The sequence below is a fragment of the Perna viridis genome, chromosome 13 (assembly GCF_037379345.1).
Source record: "Perna viridis isolate PV_CMFRI_1.1 ecotype Kerala chromosome 13, ASM3737934v1, whole genome shotgun sequence".
Taxonomy (NCBI): Eukaryota; Metazoa; Mollusca; class Bivalvia; order Mytilida; family Mytilidae; genus Perna; species Perna viridis.
Genome location: NC_142457.1, coordinates 28,706,338 through 28,726,449, shown reverse-complemented (window position 1 = coordinate 28,726,449; position 20,112 = coordinate 28,706,338). Strand labels below are relative to the sequence as shown.

Genomic DNA, 20,112 nt, shown 5'->3' with positions numbered 1-20,112 from the left:
TTTTCTAAAATGTGGATACAGGAAATTTGTGAAAAAGCGTCCGAACATTACGTAAGAGTAATCACGGGAACCAATGTTATAGCAGTAATCAAAAGAATGTAATCCACGGACAATAAACCAGACATGGAAAACAGACATACACAATAAAGAACATAAAGTAACTAAAATCATACATACGAAGTAACAAAAGCATACGGACCATCCCATAGTATGATCAATAAGCTTTCTTTTTTTTCAAAAATCAGTGTTTGTTATTTACAAGTACAATGTAGACGTTTTAATGCAATATAAAATTGAATTATCTAAGAGTTGAAATACACAGACTCTCTGGATTAATAGAATGTCGCCTATGATTTTTTTTTCAAATACTAATATTTCATTTAAATTACTGACTGTCGATGGAAAATAAAAACTGTACATGTACGAAGTGCATTGATCGTTTTGAACTGAAAATTATTGGACATCTTATTAACATTTCAGCAACTACTATAATGTAGTGCCCTTTTACGCTGAGTTTGTAAAGTTAACATATATTAGGGATATCAATTTGTCCCCTTTTGAAAAAAAATTCGGATCATATAGTAGCAAAAATCTATTTCCCGTCTTTCCTCGATCGGGAAATAGATAAAAGTAAGTACACTGCACAATGATTGTTCAGTTCATAGGTTTTTCGATAATATACATAAAAGTCAAATAACATGTGCAGAACTTAACTCTGGACATGATAATGGTCTTAGTCTTCGTAATGTATATCCGTACAAACAAGGTTTTGGAGAACAAAATCGCTCTTCTAATACAATGTAATTTACTGTTTTTATTAGAATCATCTAATGGTCTTTCTAAACACTGAATGCCCAGTATGCTATTTGCAATGCAAATGTTGCCGATACTTCGACAGAATTTAGTGATGATGAACGCTCCGACAATAAACTTTTCGCAAAGTCCGTGAAACATTTAAATTCCGTGAAAAAAATACAAGTGTATAAAGTTGTTGACAAAACAAAATCTTTTGATATCAAAATGAATGATGCTCATGTAAAAATGAACCCGATAGTTTAGTCAATGTGGAGCTTAGAAACAAAAACAAATATATAGCTAATGCACACAGATCAAGTAATGCCACGAAATTAGAAGAAAGTAAAGCGAATCTAAGTACGTTACAAAACAGAGCCACATGAACTCAAAATACCGGATAGTATAAATTCTGTTAAAGAAAGTTCAACAGAGATAGAAGCATTGGCAACAGATACAACAAATGTTCAGAAGTATTTTGAGGAATAGGTAAAATTAAAGGGCAGAAAAGTGACGAAAATTTCATGGGTAATTATCATTGAAATCAGATTGTATACCCGTTGCACAGAAACCACGACATTTACCATATTTCTAAAGAGCCTTTAAAGAAATGGATTAAAAAGGTATCAAAGGGGATATATTTGAAATGGTTGGAGCAAATGAAGCAATTACATTGTGTTCACCATTAGTGGTAAGGAGAAACCAAGATTTGGTCAAGTTGTAAGGATAATCCTGGATTGCAAATGATCCGCGCAAGTGTAGATTTGCGTATTTTGAATTAATACATGAAGAACAACAGAGTTAATCAATACCAGTAGTAGAAGATTGCAATTACATGTTTTACGGATGTAAAGTATTTTCGAAAATGGACTTGAAACAAGGGTATCATGAGTAAGTTTTACACCCTGGTTTGAGAAAATTCCAACATTCAGCACACCATTGAGACCCACGAGACTGACTTTCAGTGAAAAATCACTACAAGATTTGTTCAAAGAAGCAATGTATTATATATTCAGTGACTTTCCTATATGTTTATTTCAAAGAGTTGACATTCTTATTGGTGGAAGAACAATTATTGTGGAACAACAAAAAGCACTCAACAGAGAGAAATGCCAGTTCGGAGTCGAGGAACTAAAGTTTTATGGCTGTCAGTTTACAAAGGACGGTTTGAAACCGTTACTAAAGAAGGTAAGAGCAGTTAAAGAATTTAAACCGCATGAATCTAAAGAACCCCTCAGGAGTATACTTGGTATGATATGATACGAGATACATAGTGTTAAGCACAGAATTAAGAAAGTGGAAAAAGAAAGAAACAAAGTGGAAATATAGGAAAATGAATCATTTCAAACTCGTAAGACAACATTACAGACGAAAAGACAATTGTTACGTCCGAATAGACCAATCATAGTAAAAACGGAGGAATACAACTTGTACAATTCATAAGTAGTTCGATGAACGACACCGAAAGAAGGTCAAACGGAAAAGGATGCATTTGCCGTGAAATGGGCCATAACTATTTAGTATGTACTTCCAAGGAGAGCCAAAGTGCAAGATTATTACGTTTAAAAATTGCTCAAATGTAACAAGTACATGTGTACAGTACCTGAACTGATCTTCGAAATTTAAATTGCGATCAGTCATCGATCACCGATCAATTTCCTACCAGTCATCGATCCTTCACACCGATCCATTAAACCGGTGATCGCATCACGCAACCACAGAGCGATCAACATATTTTTTCGGATTCCGTTGTTTTACTTGTCAGTTTTTACACATATTAACATATATTTTCAACATCAATTTGTTTTATTTTACTTTTCAAATAAAGACAATACCGTATGCGGATTTAATATCTTAACTTTAAAGTGAATTTAATTTTTAGTATATTGTTTTCCTATGAAAAATCTTAAATTTACATGAACCGATCATCCGTCATTTTACATATAAAAACTGCAATGAGATTGTTCAACGATTATTAATCCGTCAAAATATTGGGCGGATCGGTTCAGGGACTGTATCCCGTTGTAGAACAAACACACACAACTTCAAGTAAAATGACAATTAAAAAGCTACAGACAATCTTGTCAACTTTTAGAACACCGCATCGAGTAGGAACGGATAATGGAACGTCGTTTGGGTTAGCAGAATTTACCGATTTCGCATGAATTTGGATTCAAACATCATAATGTGACACCGGAACATTCTAGAGCTAAACGGGAAGCTGAGAACTTTATGAAACTTTTAAACCAGGCAGAGAAAACACAAATATTAAACGAAAACGAAGTAATGGCGCGATTCAAAACATGCCTATTGGATATAGATCAACATCGGATCCCGCTACAGAATATACACCTACGAGGTGTTATTGAAAAGAGAAGTGAAAACGAAATTTGATTACACCGGAAATCATACGAACACTGATCGCATGAAAAGCGAATTCACTAGAACTGATACCAAATATGGAACAATCGAAATCAGCTAAAGAACATTCATTCAAAATTAATGATCTAGTGTTGAAACAAGAGAAAAGTAACAAGCTCATAACAGCTTATAAACATGAACAGTGTATTGTTTGCAGAATACCAGGATCAAGTGCAAGAGCACATTGGAAATCAAATGGACAAGCTTTCTGCGATCCCACACACTTTATTGGAGCAAACGATAAAGACGTTTCGATCGAAGATCGAGAAAGTCGACCGTTAAAACTGCTCAGAGGGACGCGAGAGGATACATCAGAACAGTGAGCACGAAACAACCGGACAAATACTAGGCACGCCCAGAAGAACCAGACAAATACCAGAACGATTAAAAATTTAATTTTCAAATAAGTGACTTTCAATTAAATGTAGGGAAATTACGGTTAAGTGAATGGACTGTTCATTGTGAAATATTTTCAATTGATTGATATAGAAATCTGAAAGACTGTAATTATAATTCCCTTTATAATTGAAATGCTATTTTATTTTCATTCAGAGTTTTCATGTTTTGAAGAAATGGAGAAATGCAATGACTTAATAACGTAACGTTATATTTTTGCTTCAATGTATTGTAATGTCGTATTGTAGTTACATATTGTATATATACGTGTTTGTCTAATATACACGTCTAAAACTGTAAATTTTAGTTCATTAGTACATAAACCTGTCTAATAGAGAGTTTTTAGTTTCAGTCACTCACATCACTATCTATACATACAAATGCACCTATCAACATGTTTTTATTAACTAAGTATTTGATAACAATTTATGATAGACATATCACGGAACTCTCCCCGACAAAACGTCTGATAGACAAGATCTGTCTTTTAGCCTTTGATATATTTGTAAGGTTTTTAGACGAAGATTTGATTATTTTGAATGGATTCATATTTACAGAACTTTAAGCTGTCATATGTTACAATTCTTTAATGTTTTCTATCTAGAAGATATAAGAGAATATATTTACGAAGCGAAAAGGTTTTTCTACAGTTTTTTTTTTTTAGAAATGTTTATCAAAGAAAAAGAAAAGAAAAGAGAAATATTCCTTTTTCTTGAAGTTAAACTATTGGAAGTGCTTCTTGTGATAGTCATGTAATAGTCAACGAGTTTGTTTTTGCGGTCTTGTATACTGTTAATTAAACTTATGTAATAAAATAATCTTGACACAAAAAGAAATGAAGAATCAGCGTTTGTACCTGTAATATTTGAATAAGAATTTGTATTTTATTGTAAACATTTTACTAATATTTATTATGCGTCACGTAAAACCTTGTCTGATTCTTAAATCAATAAAAAAAATATTGAATTGTTTTTGTTATTTGTTTTTTTTGTTAAGTTATTACATGGCGTTAACGTCCAAATTTTGATTGCATGGGAGTTTCATATTACCTTCTTTCTAATTCAACCTATATTCACAAAGTATTTTTCTGTTGACGATTTTTTTCACGAATTAGTCTGCCCATAGAATATTACATTTCCCTAAAGTAATTTATGAACAATGTTGTAACTGATAACGGTATAAGTGAGATTAAATTGTACATGTGGGAATTAATAACGATGTCTTAAGTGATAAAATTGATAAAAAAAAAACAATTACTAACACCAGGACAAATAATGCAGCAAAAAGTAAAGTACAGATGATGAATTGTTTTAGTAAGAAAAAAATCATCTATTAAAATGTGAAAAGTATGCCTTGAAAGACATGTGAATTAATTTACTGGTCTTTGTCAGTATCGGATGAAGTTAAATGTATGCACCAACTCTACCTTCAATACATTTTCCCTGAATCCTGTATACAGGCATTAAATTTTACTTTTAGAACTGATTGTCTCTAAAAGATCTTTCGAATTTTTCAGGATCCACATTGAATTAATACCACTACGGGAGTAAGAAGTGTTGTGGTAGGACTGCAGACCCTCTTTGACAGTTGTGAGTATAGAAGTTAAAAGTTTTGAAAGAGGTTTGGTGGTACATTTTGTAACGTTGTTTGTATGGATTCTTGTGGAGTTCAGGAATCCAGTACACGTAAATCTGACTTAAGCTTGTCATATGACAGTGTGGTGTACAAGGTAGAAAAATTGTTTACTGCTACAAAAATAAGATCACTGAAAGAAAGACACCCTCGAAAGTCTTTTAAATTCTTCAGAATCAACATCTTATTTTTGCCACTTTTTGTTACTCTTCTCTGACCGCCGTGAGTAAATGTAATGGGGTTTCGATAGGGGTTTAGTCGTGCCCTTGCCAGACCTAGCAGTATATGTATATACATCTTTTTGTTAGAACACTTGTGAGGCTTTAGAATATGATAAATAGTATGGAGAACCATAGTATCAACACATATAAAAATTTTGAAGGCCGTTACATGTAGCACAAATATGTGAGTTTTAATTATGTTTTCCTTGGGTATAGTTATAAGCGAGTATGTGTGTTGTTAAGTGAACTGTCAATGTTTGTTTGTTTGTTGGGGTTTAACGTCCGAGCAGCAATATTTCAGCTATATTCAGACGATGAACATGAAATGATGATGAAATGAAAAAGGGATGGGACACAAGGACAATGGGGTCGACAAATTTTGATTGCCACTGGAAATCGGGAGATGTGGGTAGGGTCTATAGTTCCTATTCCGTGAGAATACCACACTCGAGTTCTTTAGCGTGCGAGGAACGTGGCATCTTTCCCAACACGGTGCACCACTATGGTTTGCGGTCAGGTTTTCCGTATTATAGCCTGACAACCCCACTATGTAACACGCCAGGGGTACCCCATTCAACCACCTGGGGCACCCATCCCAGTTGCTCTGTGGGCAAAGCGCTCTAGCCCCCGGCTAGGGTTCTGAGCACTATTTAGTCGCCTTTTACTTAGCGCTGCTGCTGGCCTATTCTTTTAACACCCGGACCTGCACGGGGCTGTGAACTGTCAAGGCCCATTTTATTATTCAATGTCTTTTGTACACAAATACTATGTTGTTAAGAACTTTGTCTGTTGGAACGACGACATATTTGTCTTCTTAAACTGGGGATCTTTAAACATATAGCTGGTTTTGGAACCGACGGGATGTACAACATTATACTTATTTTTTTGCACCTATTACGTTTGGTAAAAATAGGTACAAAGAATCCTAAGAAAAAACGCTGATTTGATAAATGTCTGACGAAAGGTGAAGGTTGATTACGATATAAAAATAAATGACATAAAACCTTTGAAGAAATAGACATAAGAAGTTTGATACAGAGACAATATAGTAATGCATTGATATGATATTAATATGATATTAAAACCAAAAGATTAAAAAAAAAAGCTTTTAGTAAAATTACTTCAAAACTTACTTGTTTATGTTATTTTCACTTAAATTTTCTATTAAACTTCCTTCTGTAATCACCTAATTAAAATAAATGAATATATAGTATTAGGTATTGATGGTAATATGTAATGTATCTCAATGTCATGTAATTGCTTTTTACTAAAATTCAAAACAAAATATTTTACCTCCTTATAGCAAAAATTCACGAAAACTCGTATCGTTAAACGCAATCAAATTTTGCGCCAGGAATGCCTTTAATCCTGGTATCTGCATTTCGTTTTTTTATCTTGTTTTTGTTTTGTTTTTATTTTTTGTTTTTATTTAATTCTATTATTTTTTTTGCATTGTAGCAAGTTACTTGCACTTAGCCTGCATGTAAATAATCATGTAAAATGTTTGACAAAATGATTGTCTTACATAGTCATGTTCAGCCACAATTTTTGCAAATACTATACAATGACTTTTGTCGATTGCAATAATGATTATATAATAATAATATTTCTCACGGGATTAGATATTGATGATTATTCTGATATCAAATATATCTTTATTTGAGGAAAATTAAAGATTAATCTCTATTCCTGTCAACAATAGTTGTAATGCATAAAACATGATATAAGATATATTCTGTCTACTTCTGCGAATTCGTCTCAATGATAGATGCATGTTAGATTTTTTCCGAAGAAAATTAATTCACATCTTAACGTGTCATAGTTTTCCTTTCCTCTTTTGTCTACCCCGGACTTGACTTTTCATGAGCAACTCCATGCTCCCAGTGGATTCCGTGTTGTTCATCTGCTTTTGTTGCTTTGTGTGTATGATTTTAGTTACTTTGTGTTCTTTGTTGTGTATGTCTGTTTTACATGTCTGGTCTTTGTCCCTGGATTGCATTCTTTTGATTACCGTTATAACCTTGGTTCCCTTGATTACTCTTTAACAAGGTCCCGAATTTCATTTCATCACGTAACAAGAAGTCTGTGTCAACTAGGCAATTGCATTAAAAATGAAAATACGTAAGTAAGTCTGGTTATAATCTCATCGAACGTGAATGACACAGAAATTAGCAAATTGTTAATATTTATAAATTTAGTTGATCAAAATTATTTCAAATCTTTCTCCTATATGTGCTATCAGTAATGATTTAATAGTCATACTGATGGGTTTATAATCACGTCAATATAAGCTGTTTTTAGAGTAACTAAACAAGTAAAAAATCTTCCTCACATTTTCCCTACATAATAAGTTATTACTACACTACAATACTATTGATTGCAGTTCATACAAATATGTCAATTTAAAATAATGACACTTGACAAAATAAATGATTATATTCTATGTCATTTTCCTGGTAACGTTAATTGAAGAATTGGTTGAAAACATTTGGTAGTTACTAAGTACATCTGCCTATTTGAATGATATCATTATCTACAATAACCCAAGAACACTATCCACAATAGAATAAAAAAAATACACGTTGAACGAAACATGTCATCATAATATTTTACCGTCAAATTTTTATCAAAGCAGTTGAACTGTATTTTATGTGTTTTCTTGCTAATGTTAATATGTATGACAAATAAAGTTGCGACTTCAATGGTTCCAAAAGCAATAATGAATAGACAAAACTCTATTCGTGATTATGTTCAACTGTTGAACTAAGCAAGCATAGAGCAGTATTTTGTAATATTCATGAAAAATTTTGACTTAATTTTGACTTATTAAACTCAATGGTTACTTGTATTGGCATGCAAAGTGGTGTCGTTGAAAGGCTCACTACATTTAAATGTAATAATAGAATAGTATATTGAAAAGAATAACCAAAATATAATCACGAACGTCGAAGAATTCCACGATTAAACGAGCTTTCGGAACTTGTTCTGCACACGACTTTAATCTTAATTCGTTCTTGGCTTAGAATATAATAACACTTAAATCATTATAAAAGCTGTATGAAATTGCAATTGATCGTAAAAGGAATTTATTCTCACTGTCATTGACAGTAAATGGTTACCATACCTCCAATTATTCCGTCGTGTAATTGTGTCAACTTTCCTCCTTCAAGTGTCACGCATGTGATGTTTATACTGATTATAACTGTGATGAGACAAAAAAAGGTCATCGCTTGGAAATTGAGTATTTTCAGATGGAACCAAAGTAAATATCAATAGACAAATCATCAATGATAACGACCACACAACAATAATATAAAGGTAACTATGTGTTTATGAGGGCATGCTTATCACGTGATATAATGGTCAGGTAAAAATATTTTTTTCAAAGGGAAAATAGAAGTATTCAAATTTCATGACTTTTGCAAGCTTCTTTTCCATTTTCTTGAAGGAATGAAACCTGTGATTCCATTTCGTACATTTCCATACTACACAAAATATTGAAGTATTATCACGTTATATAACTCTGTTTTATATAGTTCATTTTTCCTTTGGCCCTTTTATAGGTATTATTTTTCAATAAAGTTAGGTAATAATCCCATAAATTATGAACTTCTTTTTGTGGTATGGTATTTTGTTGGAACAAAACAATATCATACAGATCCATGTGCTTATACTTGAGTATCATATTTTTTTTTGTTACTTCTGCCCCGTAATTCCAGCCTTACAAATCCTTACAAATTCTGATTTATTATTCAGTATTCAGATCCTTTTTTTAAACGAATCTACAGATCCACAAACAAATGTTTAAGTCAATGGCACAAAAACAAGTGTCTTTTGATGACAACGACACAAAAAACGAAATCAGCAGATAATATTACCACCGCATTTTTTTTTGCAATCGTATAAAGCTGACAGGTTTCGGTTCTAAAGTTAAAGTTTTAACACTGAACATTGATGAATGACTTTATCGAATTTATCATGTACCTTTCTTAAAGAGCTTGAAGTTGAGAATACTGAAGACACGAAGTCTTCCCCAACTTTCCATTGCTATACAAAAGGAACAAAAATCGCAATGACTTTGATTTTCCTGCTATATATTTCTATATTAAGCAGATCCACCGTTTAAAGTCTAACAATTATTTTGCCAAAAGTTAAGGCAATATCACAGACCTTTGGGTAAGGCACAACGACTAATAGCCAAATGCTACTTTGGACGAACAAGGTTAGCAACTCAAACAAACAGGTTATAAAATTGAAATAGTTTCAGGTTCAGGAATAAAAAGATATTACAAATCTATTCAATAAAGAACAAATATAGATGTTAACAGACAATGTTATTATGTAGCTAACAACATATGTTTGCAGCTGTACTCTTATTAATCAATAGATAAAACTATTTTCAGTCTTAAATGTTCGCTCTCTGGCATTTACAGACCCTTAAGCCTTGTCAGCATCAATAAATTGAATTGTTGGACATGAGTTACTTTCTTAAACAAATTATCCCTTACATCCTTGCTGATAAGTTCATATTTTGCAGGCAAAGATTTCAGTATTCGGTAAAGCTAATGAATGGTTGTTATTTCTAGAAATATCTTCATGTTCGCTCATCCTGCGTTGATGTCAAAATTGAGTATTCCAACGTATTGTAAAATAACTTATCAAATTTCGTTGATGGCATTTTATAAATATAAAAACGTCCCGTTCTTGATATTAATGTCCCGATAAAAGGATTGGGTTTAATTTCAAAAGAGTATAATATCTATATACAAAATAACACAAGACTGAACTCGACAAACAACAAGCACATACACAAAAAGTGAGCGACACTTTAATAGAGAAACAAACACAGAGATGGAAGTGAATGGTCAGTCATATCTCACTTTAATTTAAAGGTAGAAAGATGGATTTGTTAAAAAAACAACATATACAACAAAAACAACAAAAAGATGGACTGTAAAAAAACCAAAAAATACAACAAATGGATGGAATGTTAAAAAAAAACCCAAAACAACAAAAAAGAATTTTTTTTACTGGAAAGTAACTCTACATTTGAACATGAAGAAATCTATTCTTATCAGACAGAATGATTAAATTTCTGCACTCCTATTGTACGTAAAAGAATATACAATCGTCAACTTTTGATTAAACATTAACTGAAATAAGTATTCAGAACCTCCAGACCAAACGAGTATGTGTTATTCATTTTTCACAAAATAAATAACACTATATAATATGGTAGTCATTGTTAAGAACAATAAGAAGCTTATCGAAATAAATTTTAGACCGGTATTCAAAAGAATGTAATCTAGGGACAAAAACTAGACATGGAAAACAGACGTACACAACGAAGATCAAAAAGTAACTAAAATCATACATACAAAGTAACAAAAGCAAATGAGCAACTCGGATTCCAATGGGAGCATGGTCCAGGTGCACCGGTAGGGTAAGCGTCCTCTGCTTTTCTAGAACACCCACCGATGCATAAAATGTCCGGGATAGTCGAAAGAAAGAGGAAAGGAAAACTACGACACGTTGAACAAATCAGTTTTCATTTCGCAGATGGAAACAACGTAACGATCCACGACCATAAAACTTCTGTAGTGATGACTTCAATCTTTTTGTCAAAACATAACCCTGTTCCAGAAGCCTATTTGTTAGAATTCTGCGTAGTTTCGGCAAGGTCTGGCATAACATATGAGGTTTGATATGAAAACTCCATACGCAGGTGCTGAACTGATATGTTGCCACAGATGAAAGGAAAGTCGACAATTCTGAATGAAAATTCATCACGTGGCAGGTGATGAATTCCAGAAATGGAAATCCGATCATTTAATAATTGCGACTGTAACAATACAGATATTGCTAAATCTGGCGAAACCTAAACGTAGTAATTTCAGAGAGTATATTTATGTATTTTACTCCCTGGCCCATTAATTAATTTAAAAAATGACACCAAGGTCAAGAATGATACATTTGATATTTCTTAACTATACGCATGTATGAAAATACATTGATTGTCAATTTACATCAACTGTGCCATTTATTGTTGCTTGACAAATATTTATCATGAGCATTTGACAATAAAAGCATTAATTCATGTCTACTTTGCTCGTTTAGCGATCTTCACGGTTGTTGTCGGTTTGCCCCTTAAGGCAATTTGTATAAATGGTTCAAACACAAGGAGAGCATAATTAAGAATACGTGCTATACATATGCACTGATACTAATATTTTAATGGAGAATATAAAAAGTACTGAGTATAATAAACTTACATTTATTCCTTTCATATCTTGAAAGTCTTGATGTATCAGTTGAAAGATCTAAATGACACAAATATTGAACAAAACATTCAAAATCACTGACATCAATGCTGTAACGGCTAGTAAATTATCAATGGACCATAAATATCATTTACAAAAATTTTCATCACAATGCTTCCAATGTATCATTCAGAATGATGTAGTTCTTAATCTTCTTAAATTTATGGAAAATTTGTGTAATATGATTCATGACAATCATTTAAACAACAATGATAGCCTTCCACGCTATGTTAACAAACATGAACAGGAAATGAAAAAAATATTTGTTTTATTGAAATCATATAAAGATAAACTATTTGTCACCGGGTTGCTCTTGCAATCATGGTATTATTTACATGTATTGGGATATGGAAATTAGAAACGTTGAAGGTTGTGATACCAATATTACACCTTGAAATATTTTTTAGTTTTATTTATTAGGAGAGATCTATTCATATCAAATCTAGAATATAATGGCATTTTTATCGTTAATGTACAAATATACAACAGCTTTACAATCACATTGTTGTAATATAAAATGGAAGGGGAATACCTGTAATTACATTTCACCGTTTATTAGTTTTGCACGATTTATAACCTTTTTGTTAAAATCTGAATCGTGACTGTTTCAAAACCGACAACTACGAAGATTAGATAAAGCTTCGTTCTGTCACTCCATTTAAACAAAACAGTACTTTTTGCTATGTCTACACTAATATATTAAGTACAAAAAGGATTGACGCTAAACAAATGTTCTGTGATTATGAAAAGGGCAAAAACTGCAGTTAGTTTCTTCTCAATACAATGTTATCATAATGTTAAGTACAATTTCCATGTTAGATAAATAGAGGCACGTATCATATTTGAAAGCCATTTCCTAATAACAAGATTTAATATGATTTAGACAGTAATAAACAATGGTAAAAACTTCAAATCCCATTAGATTTCATACTTTATATAAAAAATACAATTAACAGATAATGTATTATATCCAGATTCCTATCAATTTTCAATCATTATTAAATGACAGCCTAGGTTCCTTCTGCTTAATTTGTTATCAACAGTAACGGGAAATAGCTAAATATGAATAGTCCGATTTAAGATAAAATTCAATTAAGACGTCGACTTTTCAATGTCAGATACTTATGTATCATCATTGTCGTCCATATCAAAGATATACACTTCTTAGAAAAACGAATCATTGATGTCCAAAGTTTTGTAAAAAATGATCTAATCATGTTAATATTAGGTAGTAAAGAAAGTACTGCCACCAAATCACTTTAAATATACTTAACGAAAACGGTTTGTTTTGTTTTAAATCGACAACATATTTGTCCCTGCACAATTTGGCGTTCCGAAAAGCAGCATGCGCCCTCTATACAAAACACCGATTAAGTACAGTGAACTTTGAAATATCCTGATATCCGTCTAAACCAGACACTTTTGAAGTATCTATATCTAAGTTTAAATGCATTTTGAACCTTGAACACCTGTCTAAAGCGAACCAATTTAAAAATCCAAAAAGGAGTTCGATGTAGACAGCAACTGTGATTTGATCCTTCCATAATAAACGTTGTTTATACATTGCTTTTGCAATGAAAAACATAAACGAATCGTCAAAAGGCTTTGATAACTACAGGTTAATTGTTAAACTAACCACAAAATTAAAACTTAGGCACAAACGATCAACAGCTTACCTGTTCGTTGGATATACAATGTACCAAATGGGTCGAAACATTCAGAATGATTATATAAAACCACATCTAAGAAGACTTTCTTTTTTTTTTTAAATATCCCACTAACTCAGAATATAGCATGAGTTTTGTATACTGAATAACTACATATACTTGATTCTTTAGACAACTTGCAATCTACCATCCTATATTCTTCATAAAAATATATCTAAATTATATATCGCCTTGTTCTTTTGATTCGTTTGATTAGATCAGAAAATAGAGTTGAATGTAAGTAATTAAAGATATTTTCAGTATATGTCTACTTGAATCAAAAGACGAATTAATCAAGCAATACATTTTCACAAGATGGTTGCGTCATAGCAACACACCGAACAGTTGTTTAGTTTTCTCTGACAGTAAATTGGAGATTTTTCAGGAAAGTAAATATACTACACACATTCCATTAGAAGAAGGGAAAGTAAGAATCCATCATCTATAAAAACAGTAATGGTAATTACTAGTGATGGTATAAAATGTTAATGTATACATAGTACCAAAAATCAGGTATAAAAACATGAAAATGGGATGTTTATATAACAAAGCATCACAAAAACTATTTAGTTTTTTTTAATAATCAACAAGCATAGACATATTGTGGTTCAATAAAGAGAATACTAATTTCAGTGTTCCAAGTTGCATATTCGTTTACCCGCCATTGTCATTAACTTAGCTGGTTCTAGATACTTATTGCAAGTCATGTTTCCATATTTAGTGAAAACATATACTAAGTATTATATTTTCCTTCTCATTTTATCCTTATTTACTTGTATGTAGAAGATTTAGTGATTAAAACCATCATTTAATATTCCAGCTGAACTTGTACGTGTACTTTATACTCACTATGTATTATAGAGGACGAAGGCCTCATAACGATAATCAGTAAAAACTTAAACTTTGACCTTAGAAGCATTGGGCGCCCGATTTGTCTGACATGAAGTTAACAGGTAATGCATCGGGTAAGACTGTGTAAGGATCTTAATTTGTTTCGTATTTTAATCAAATATTGAAAATGTTGAAACTAATATAGAGTAGACACTGCCTATAAAAACAAACACCATGAAATTATACTCGACATGTAATTTTACCATTACGAGCAACTCCAGTCCTTTTTTAACAGTGTTAGTTAATTTGTAAATACACTGGAGCAATAAGTATTCTCATATTAGTATTATTTCTTGAAGAGACCACAGAAATAAAAGAACAATTTCAAAATTAATACTTCTTATTACGTCTGTTTTACGCTTTACGCCTCCTGGCTACTGTTTTGCCAGTGACCGTCATGACCATTCTTTAACCAAAAAAAAAAGAGATTCCTGACGGAAAAAATAAATTGGTTTTATTGCGAAGTACACGCTGCAACTTATCTGAAATGCTTTAATTTTTAAAGAAAATATTTAAATTTGCTCCCACAATTGCTTTTCTTTTAACAAAGCCTATACGGACAACATTTTTCAATTAATTCAACATAAACATTATGACAAAGAAACTATTTTGTTCATAAAGAATACTAAATAAAAAACGGGGTTGTCAATGAGCAACAAATTTAATTGATTTCAGTTGTTGCATTTTTATTTACTTGAAAGTCACTCTGTGTTATCGTTCAAGGAGGCTTAAAATAGGTTGAATGCATTGTTACATTTGTACATTTAATTTTCAGAAGTGACAGTAACATAATCTATCTTTTTACTATATAATTGTACTAAATTACCAATCAGGGTTTAGAAATTGAAATTGTCTGAAGTGGTACATTTTAAGTTTAGAATTCAATATAAAAGGGTAATATTTAAAATAAATCGTAGCAGCTTACTGGCCAAACGTAATGCAAAATTCTGCAAATGATGTTAGTATCAATATCATTTAAAATTGATATTGAGGGAAATAATAGATTGAAAAAGATAAATAAAGACTACGTTTATGAATATTTTTAAACACTAAAATGTGCAAGTATTCATTCTCTCTTTGTTCGTTAATTAGTTGACATCATAAGTCCAATCATAGAACATGAAAGATAATTAGTGACATGTCTTATTTGCTGCATAATTGGTCAGAATGATGAATGACTACAACTGCATGTTTTGTTTGCAGTTGGTAAGTTTCACATATTCTTTCCAGAATATTATCACAGCTATTTACGTCAACCAGGTTTCTGCTGTAAACAGAAACATGTTTCATATTTTATTCTTTTGACGAAATGCTTATAATCATTGTTTTAACTCATATAAAATTCACTTTCTATTGTTGAGGTGATTCATAGCTCAGAAAAAAACAACCGAATAAACGATGCTATTTCAGTCTACATATGCATTTTTCTTAAATACCTAAAAAACCTTTCTGTATACCGATCTGTATTTCTTTTTAGATTTATTTCCAATTTAAACCAACAAAATCACGAACGACGACTCTTGTGACACGCCAATTTCTTGTACAATTTTTTTTTCAAAAATAAAAATAATACTGGTTATTTGGCACTTGAATTTTTCTAAATCAGAAACATAATTCTTTCTTTTGGTTTTTGACATGCAGGAATCAATAAATATTGATCATAGTTTTTCAAAGAAATAATAAAACAGATACTTTCATAACTTCCTTTTACAAAGTGAATTTTATTCTGTTCTTTAACAATTTATTTTGCAATTATGATAACATAAAACTATCGCTATGACCTCTTTCAAAGAGTAATCAAGTGAATCAAGATTCTAGGCGGAAATCAAAGGAATGTAATCCAGGGACAAAGATAAAAAAAATTTCACCCACCATTACATACTTGTTTTTTTTCCAAAGACGAAAAATATCTTATCATGCCGATGTTTGTTTGATTCGTTTACATTGAAAGTTTAAATGTTTCTCTTTCAAAAGAAATTCGTAAAGGCAATGCTAAATATAAATGGTTAAGATTAACCTTTGTTTTGCTTTTAAATTATTCTACCGTCATTCAAATTGTATACATTATTCGGCAAAGGTTTAGATAATTAACCGACTTCCAGCGTACCGTTATTGTTGCACTATTGTTTTGTTTAATAATATGACAGAAATTATGTGATTAATCTATATCTCTTCCGCTTTACAGTTAGAAGCTGTGTTATCACAATTAAGATCAATGCAAAATTTGCATAAAATGTGCAAAGACGATTAACAGCCTTTGATATTTTGACTTGAATAAAGGAGGTACTACTAATAACCATGCATATTCCATATTATAATAATTAATTCTGCATTTTTTGTATAATTTCAATGTGTTACATGTAACATACATTATCAGAAAAAGATGTGGTTATGCATAGCTCAAACTTATATTTTACTAGAATTTGTTTGCACATCTTATCAACAAATACTCTGTCCCATATATCATAAGTTAATTATATTAATATCCGTATATATGGAGATTTTTAAACCTGGAGTACTACAGTGGCAAGCATCGTAATGTAGGCGTCAAAATACCTGAAGTACAAAAGAAAGTCGTGAGCCGAATAGTCTACAGGGTACTGAAGGTGTAACAAATCGTTATATCGACAGATATGAACGTAATTAACGAATTTATTCCTGATGTAAGTCTAATAATATTAGTTTTCTGTCAGAGGGTCAAAATAAGGCGACTCAAAAATAAATAAGGCTTTCTTTGACATTCTTTTGATATTGTTACGAACTTGGGAAAATTGAGTCGTTTTAGTCAAGTGTAGGGATCAACCTGTAGTAAAAGTAGAAAACGCAGGTTCTTAAAGAACGCGGTTTTAAGAGTTGTTTCGTTTCTTTTGAATTTTTTAATACCACCATATCTACATGACGTTGATAATGTTGATTTGCATATACTAGGGATTAAACGGCACACTATTTGCGGACAAAGTCAAAGCAATCTGATCTACTATAACAGCAATGAAGGTCATTAGAAAATCTGTCACTCATGATGGTAGAAAACGTTTCTAGCGTATTTTCTTTCTAGTACCAAAAATAGAAGAGAAGTGAATAACAATAGGTGTATATACCGTCACAGTAGATAACAGAAGTCACGTATGTCGCTCAATTATATGTAGTAACAGCAAATCGAGTGTTCCAATCTTATTTAATTAAAGTTGAATCATGTGTACAAAAAAAAAGATGTAGAAAGTTTCGAAGACCTGTTTTGTTTGGTTTGTATACGATTGTTCACGTTTTTGATTCAACTTCTGTATATCCGTAATGGGTTCCTTCGGGAAAAAAATGCATTTACACGTGTATGTGTTTTGTTATTATATAGATAGCAGTCATATACCAAATGTTCCCAGTGTGAAAAAATTTTCGATAATTCACACTGTGAAATAAATTCGGTAATTTCATTCCCTGACTTTCTACCACCAAAACGTCACAACACGAATATCAATCCACCGATCACAAAATAAAAATTCATGTTGAAAATAGCATTGACTAATGAAGTAAATGCTATTTTCAACATGAATCGTAACTGGTGGTACAAAATTAACATCGTTAGACAGCATATATCGAGAAACCGGATGGGAAAAGCTCGCGGATAGTAGGCGAAAGCACAAGCTTGTGATATTTTATAAGATGATAAATGGTGACACACCTAAATATTTGAGTACCTTTGTACCAGACGCGGGGGTTAACAGTCACAATCATTTTATCCGTCAATCTAATGATTGAACAGAGATACGAACAAGGACATCCTTGTATTCGAACTATTTCCTGCCGTCCACTATTCGATTGTGGAATAACCTTCCGATCGAAACGCGCAATTCCAGATCATTACATGTCTTCAAAGCGCGTTTATATGTTTCGAACGAACGGCCATTATATTATAATATTGGAAGCAAGCTAGGTCAGGTATTGCACACCAGGTTACGAATGAACAGTAGTTCACTCAACGAACACCTGTTCAGGCGTAACCTCATGGGTAACCCAAACTGTGTTTGCGGACGAATTGAGTCAAACAGCCATTTCTTACTTGAATGTAATATTTATTCTGATTTACGACCTACCACTATTCACACTTTGAATTTCCAGTTTGACATTGATATTCTCCTAAATGGGTCTGATGCTCTATCATCAGATCAAAATACTGAACTTTTCTGAAAGAGTAATCAAGGGAACCAAGGTTATAGCGGTAATCAAAAGAATGTAATCCAGGACAAAGACCAGGCATGGAAAACAGACATACACAACAAAGAACATAAAGTTACTAAAATCATACATACAAAGCAACAAATGTAAATGAGCAACTCGGACTCCACTAAAAACTGGGAGCATGGACCAAGTGCACCGGTAGGGTAAGCGTCCTCTGCTTTTCAAGAAACACCCGTCGAGTTGCTCATAAAAAGTCAAGTCCGGGGTAGACAAAAGAGGAAGGGAAAACTATGACCCGTTGAATAAATCAGTTTTCATGGTGCTAATAGGTCAGCTAGTAAAGAAGCACAATTTGTTCCCATTGGAATGCCGACCGTTTGTTGAAAAAACACGTCCACCACACTGGACAAATATGTTGTCAATTAAAAATTCCAGCATTTTGTAAACATCTTCCTCTGTATATTTGGAAGATGATTTGGAATTATTTCTTACAAAGTATGAGGAATCTCTACCAAGAACTGAAGGTACAATTCTATATTATAAAGAGTAAACGATTTGTAAACGCATAAAAATATAATTTGTATACATGCTATGTTTTGAGTGCATTTCATCTACTTTATATATATAGATTTATTTATATTATAAGTCTAAAGGAGTGTACAACGATACCGATAAAGGTTTTAACACACTATATTAAAGTATATAATGGGCAAAATTTTCAGTCAACAAATGACCTTCTTCAGTGCCTTAAATAAACTGAGTGTGTATGAAAGTAAATGGTCTGTGAATACAATTCACTACCTAATCAGGTGAATACCTGTGACATAATTTTTTTTACCGACAGTAACAAAGATCTTGAACATTGTGCTGTAGACACACGAAGTGTGTTGATCTTGAATACTGAACTATAAAACTAAAACTATTTACAAACACTGTTATAAGAAACTGTACAAAATAGGAAGACCTTAATGTTTTTTGTTAACTTCATGTGTGTAAAAGACGGAGTTCTTTTATCCAAAATCCCTCCCGCTTCACTCTCTGTAGATCGCTCCAGATCGTGTTTTGTTCCACGATGAAGATTTTCATTTTGTTGAAATCATCGAGGCAGTGGTTAGGTAATCTGAAGTGTTGACTCACTGGGAGTAAAGGCTTTTTTATTAGGTCGCTCCTGTGTCCGTTCAAGCGCTTGTGAAAAGGCTGTTTAAATTCACCAACATATTGAAGGCCACAAATGGGACAGTGGAGCAAATATATTACAGTGCACGTTGCAAATATCTCGTAGCGTTTCCCTGTGACTGTGTTGGTGAATGATGACAAGTGGTGCATTTGGTTGCAACATTTACACCTTTTTTCACCACAGGAGCAACTCTCGCCTTGAGACAAGTTGGGCTTAGATATTTCAGCCCTCACAAGTAGACTACGCAAACTGTCTGGCTGTCTGAAAGCAATTATAGGTGGTTCGGGAAAGACTTTGGATAATGTTGAGTTTCCCAGTGCTCACGAATGGTGTTGTGGCTGTTTGTAAGGCAGGAGTGGTATGTTAGAACACAAGGGGTTCTT

The 20,112-nt window shown here is 32.3% G+C and overlaps 1 protein-coding gene across 13 annotated transcripts in view; it reads right to left on the bottom strand.

The window, feature by feature from the left end:
- The window catches only part of LOC148600228 (cardioacceleratory peptide receptor-like), a 55,405-nt gene that overhangs the window by 17,465 nt on the left and 17,828 nt on the right, over positions 1-20,112 (bottom strand). For 3 of the 13 annotated variants that reach the window (XM_088558551.1, XM_088558550.1, XM_088558552.1), the window contains one exon: positions 6,596-6,648. The exons of 3 other annotated variants lie outside the window; for them this stretch is intronic. Coding sequence is in view for 4 of the 10 variants with exons in the window: in XM_088558544.1 (XP_088414670.1) it covers positions 11,735-11,782; positions 13,459-13,524 (114 nt within the window). In the remaining 6 variants the exon portion in view is untranslated. Of the gene's footprint in view, positions 1-6,595; positions 6,649-8,586; positions 8,665-11,734; positions 11,901-13,458; positions 13,708-20,112 lie in introns of those variants that run through there. 7 more of the 13 variants (XM_088558547.1, XM_088558546.1, XM_088558558.1 and 4 more) reach the window with 6 other exon arrangements.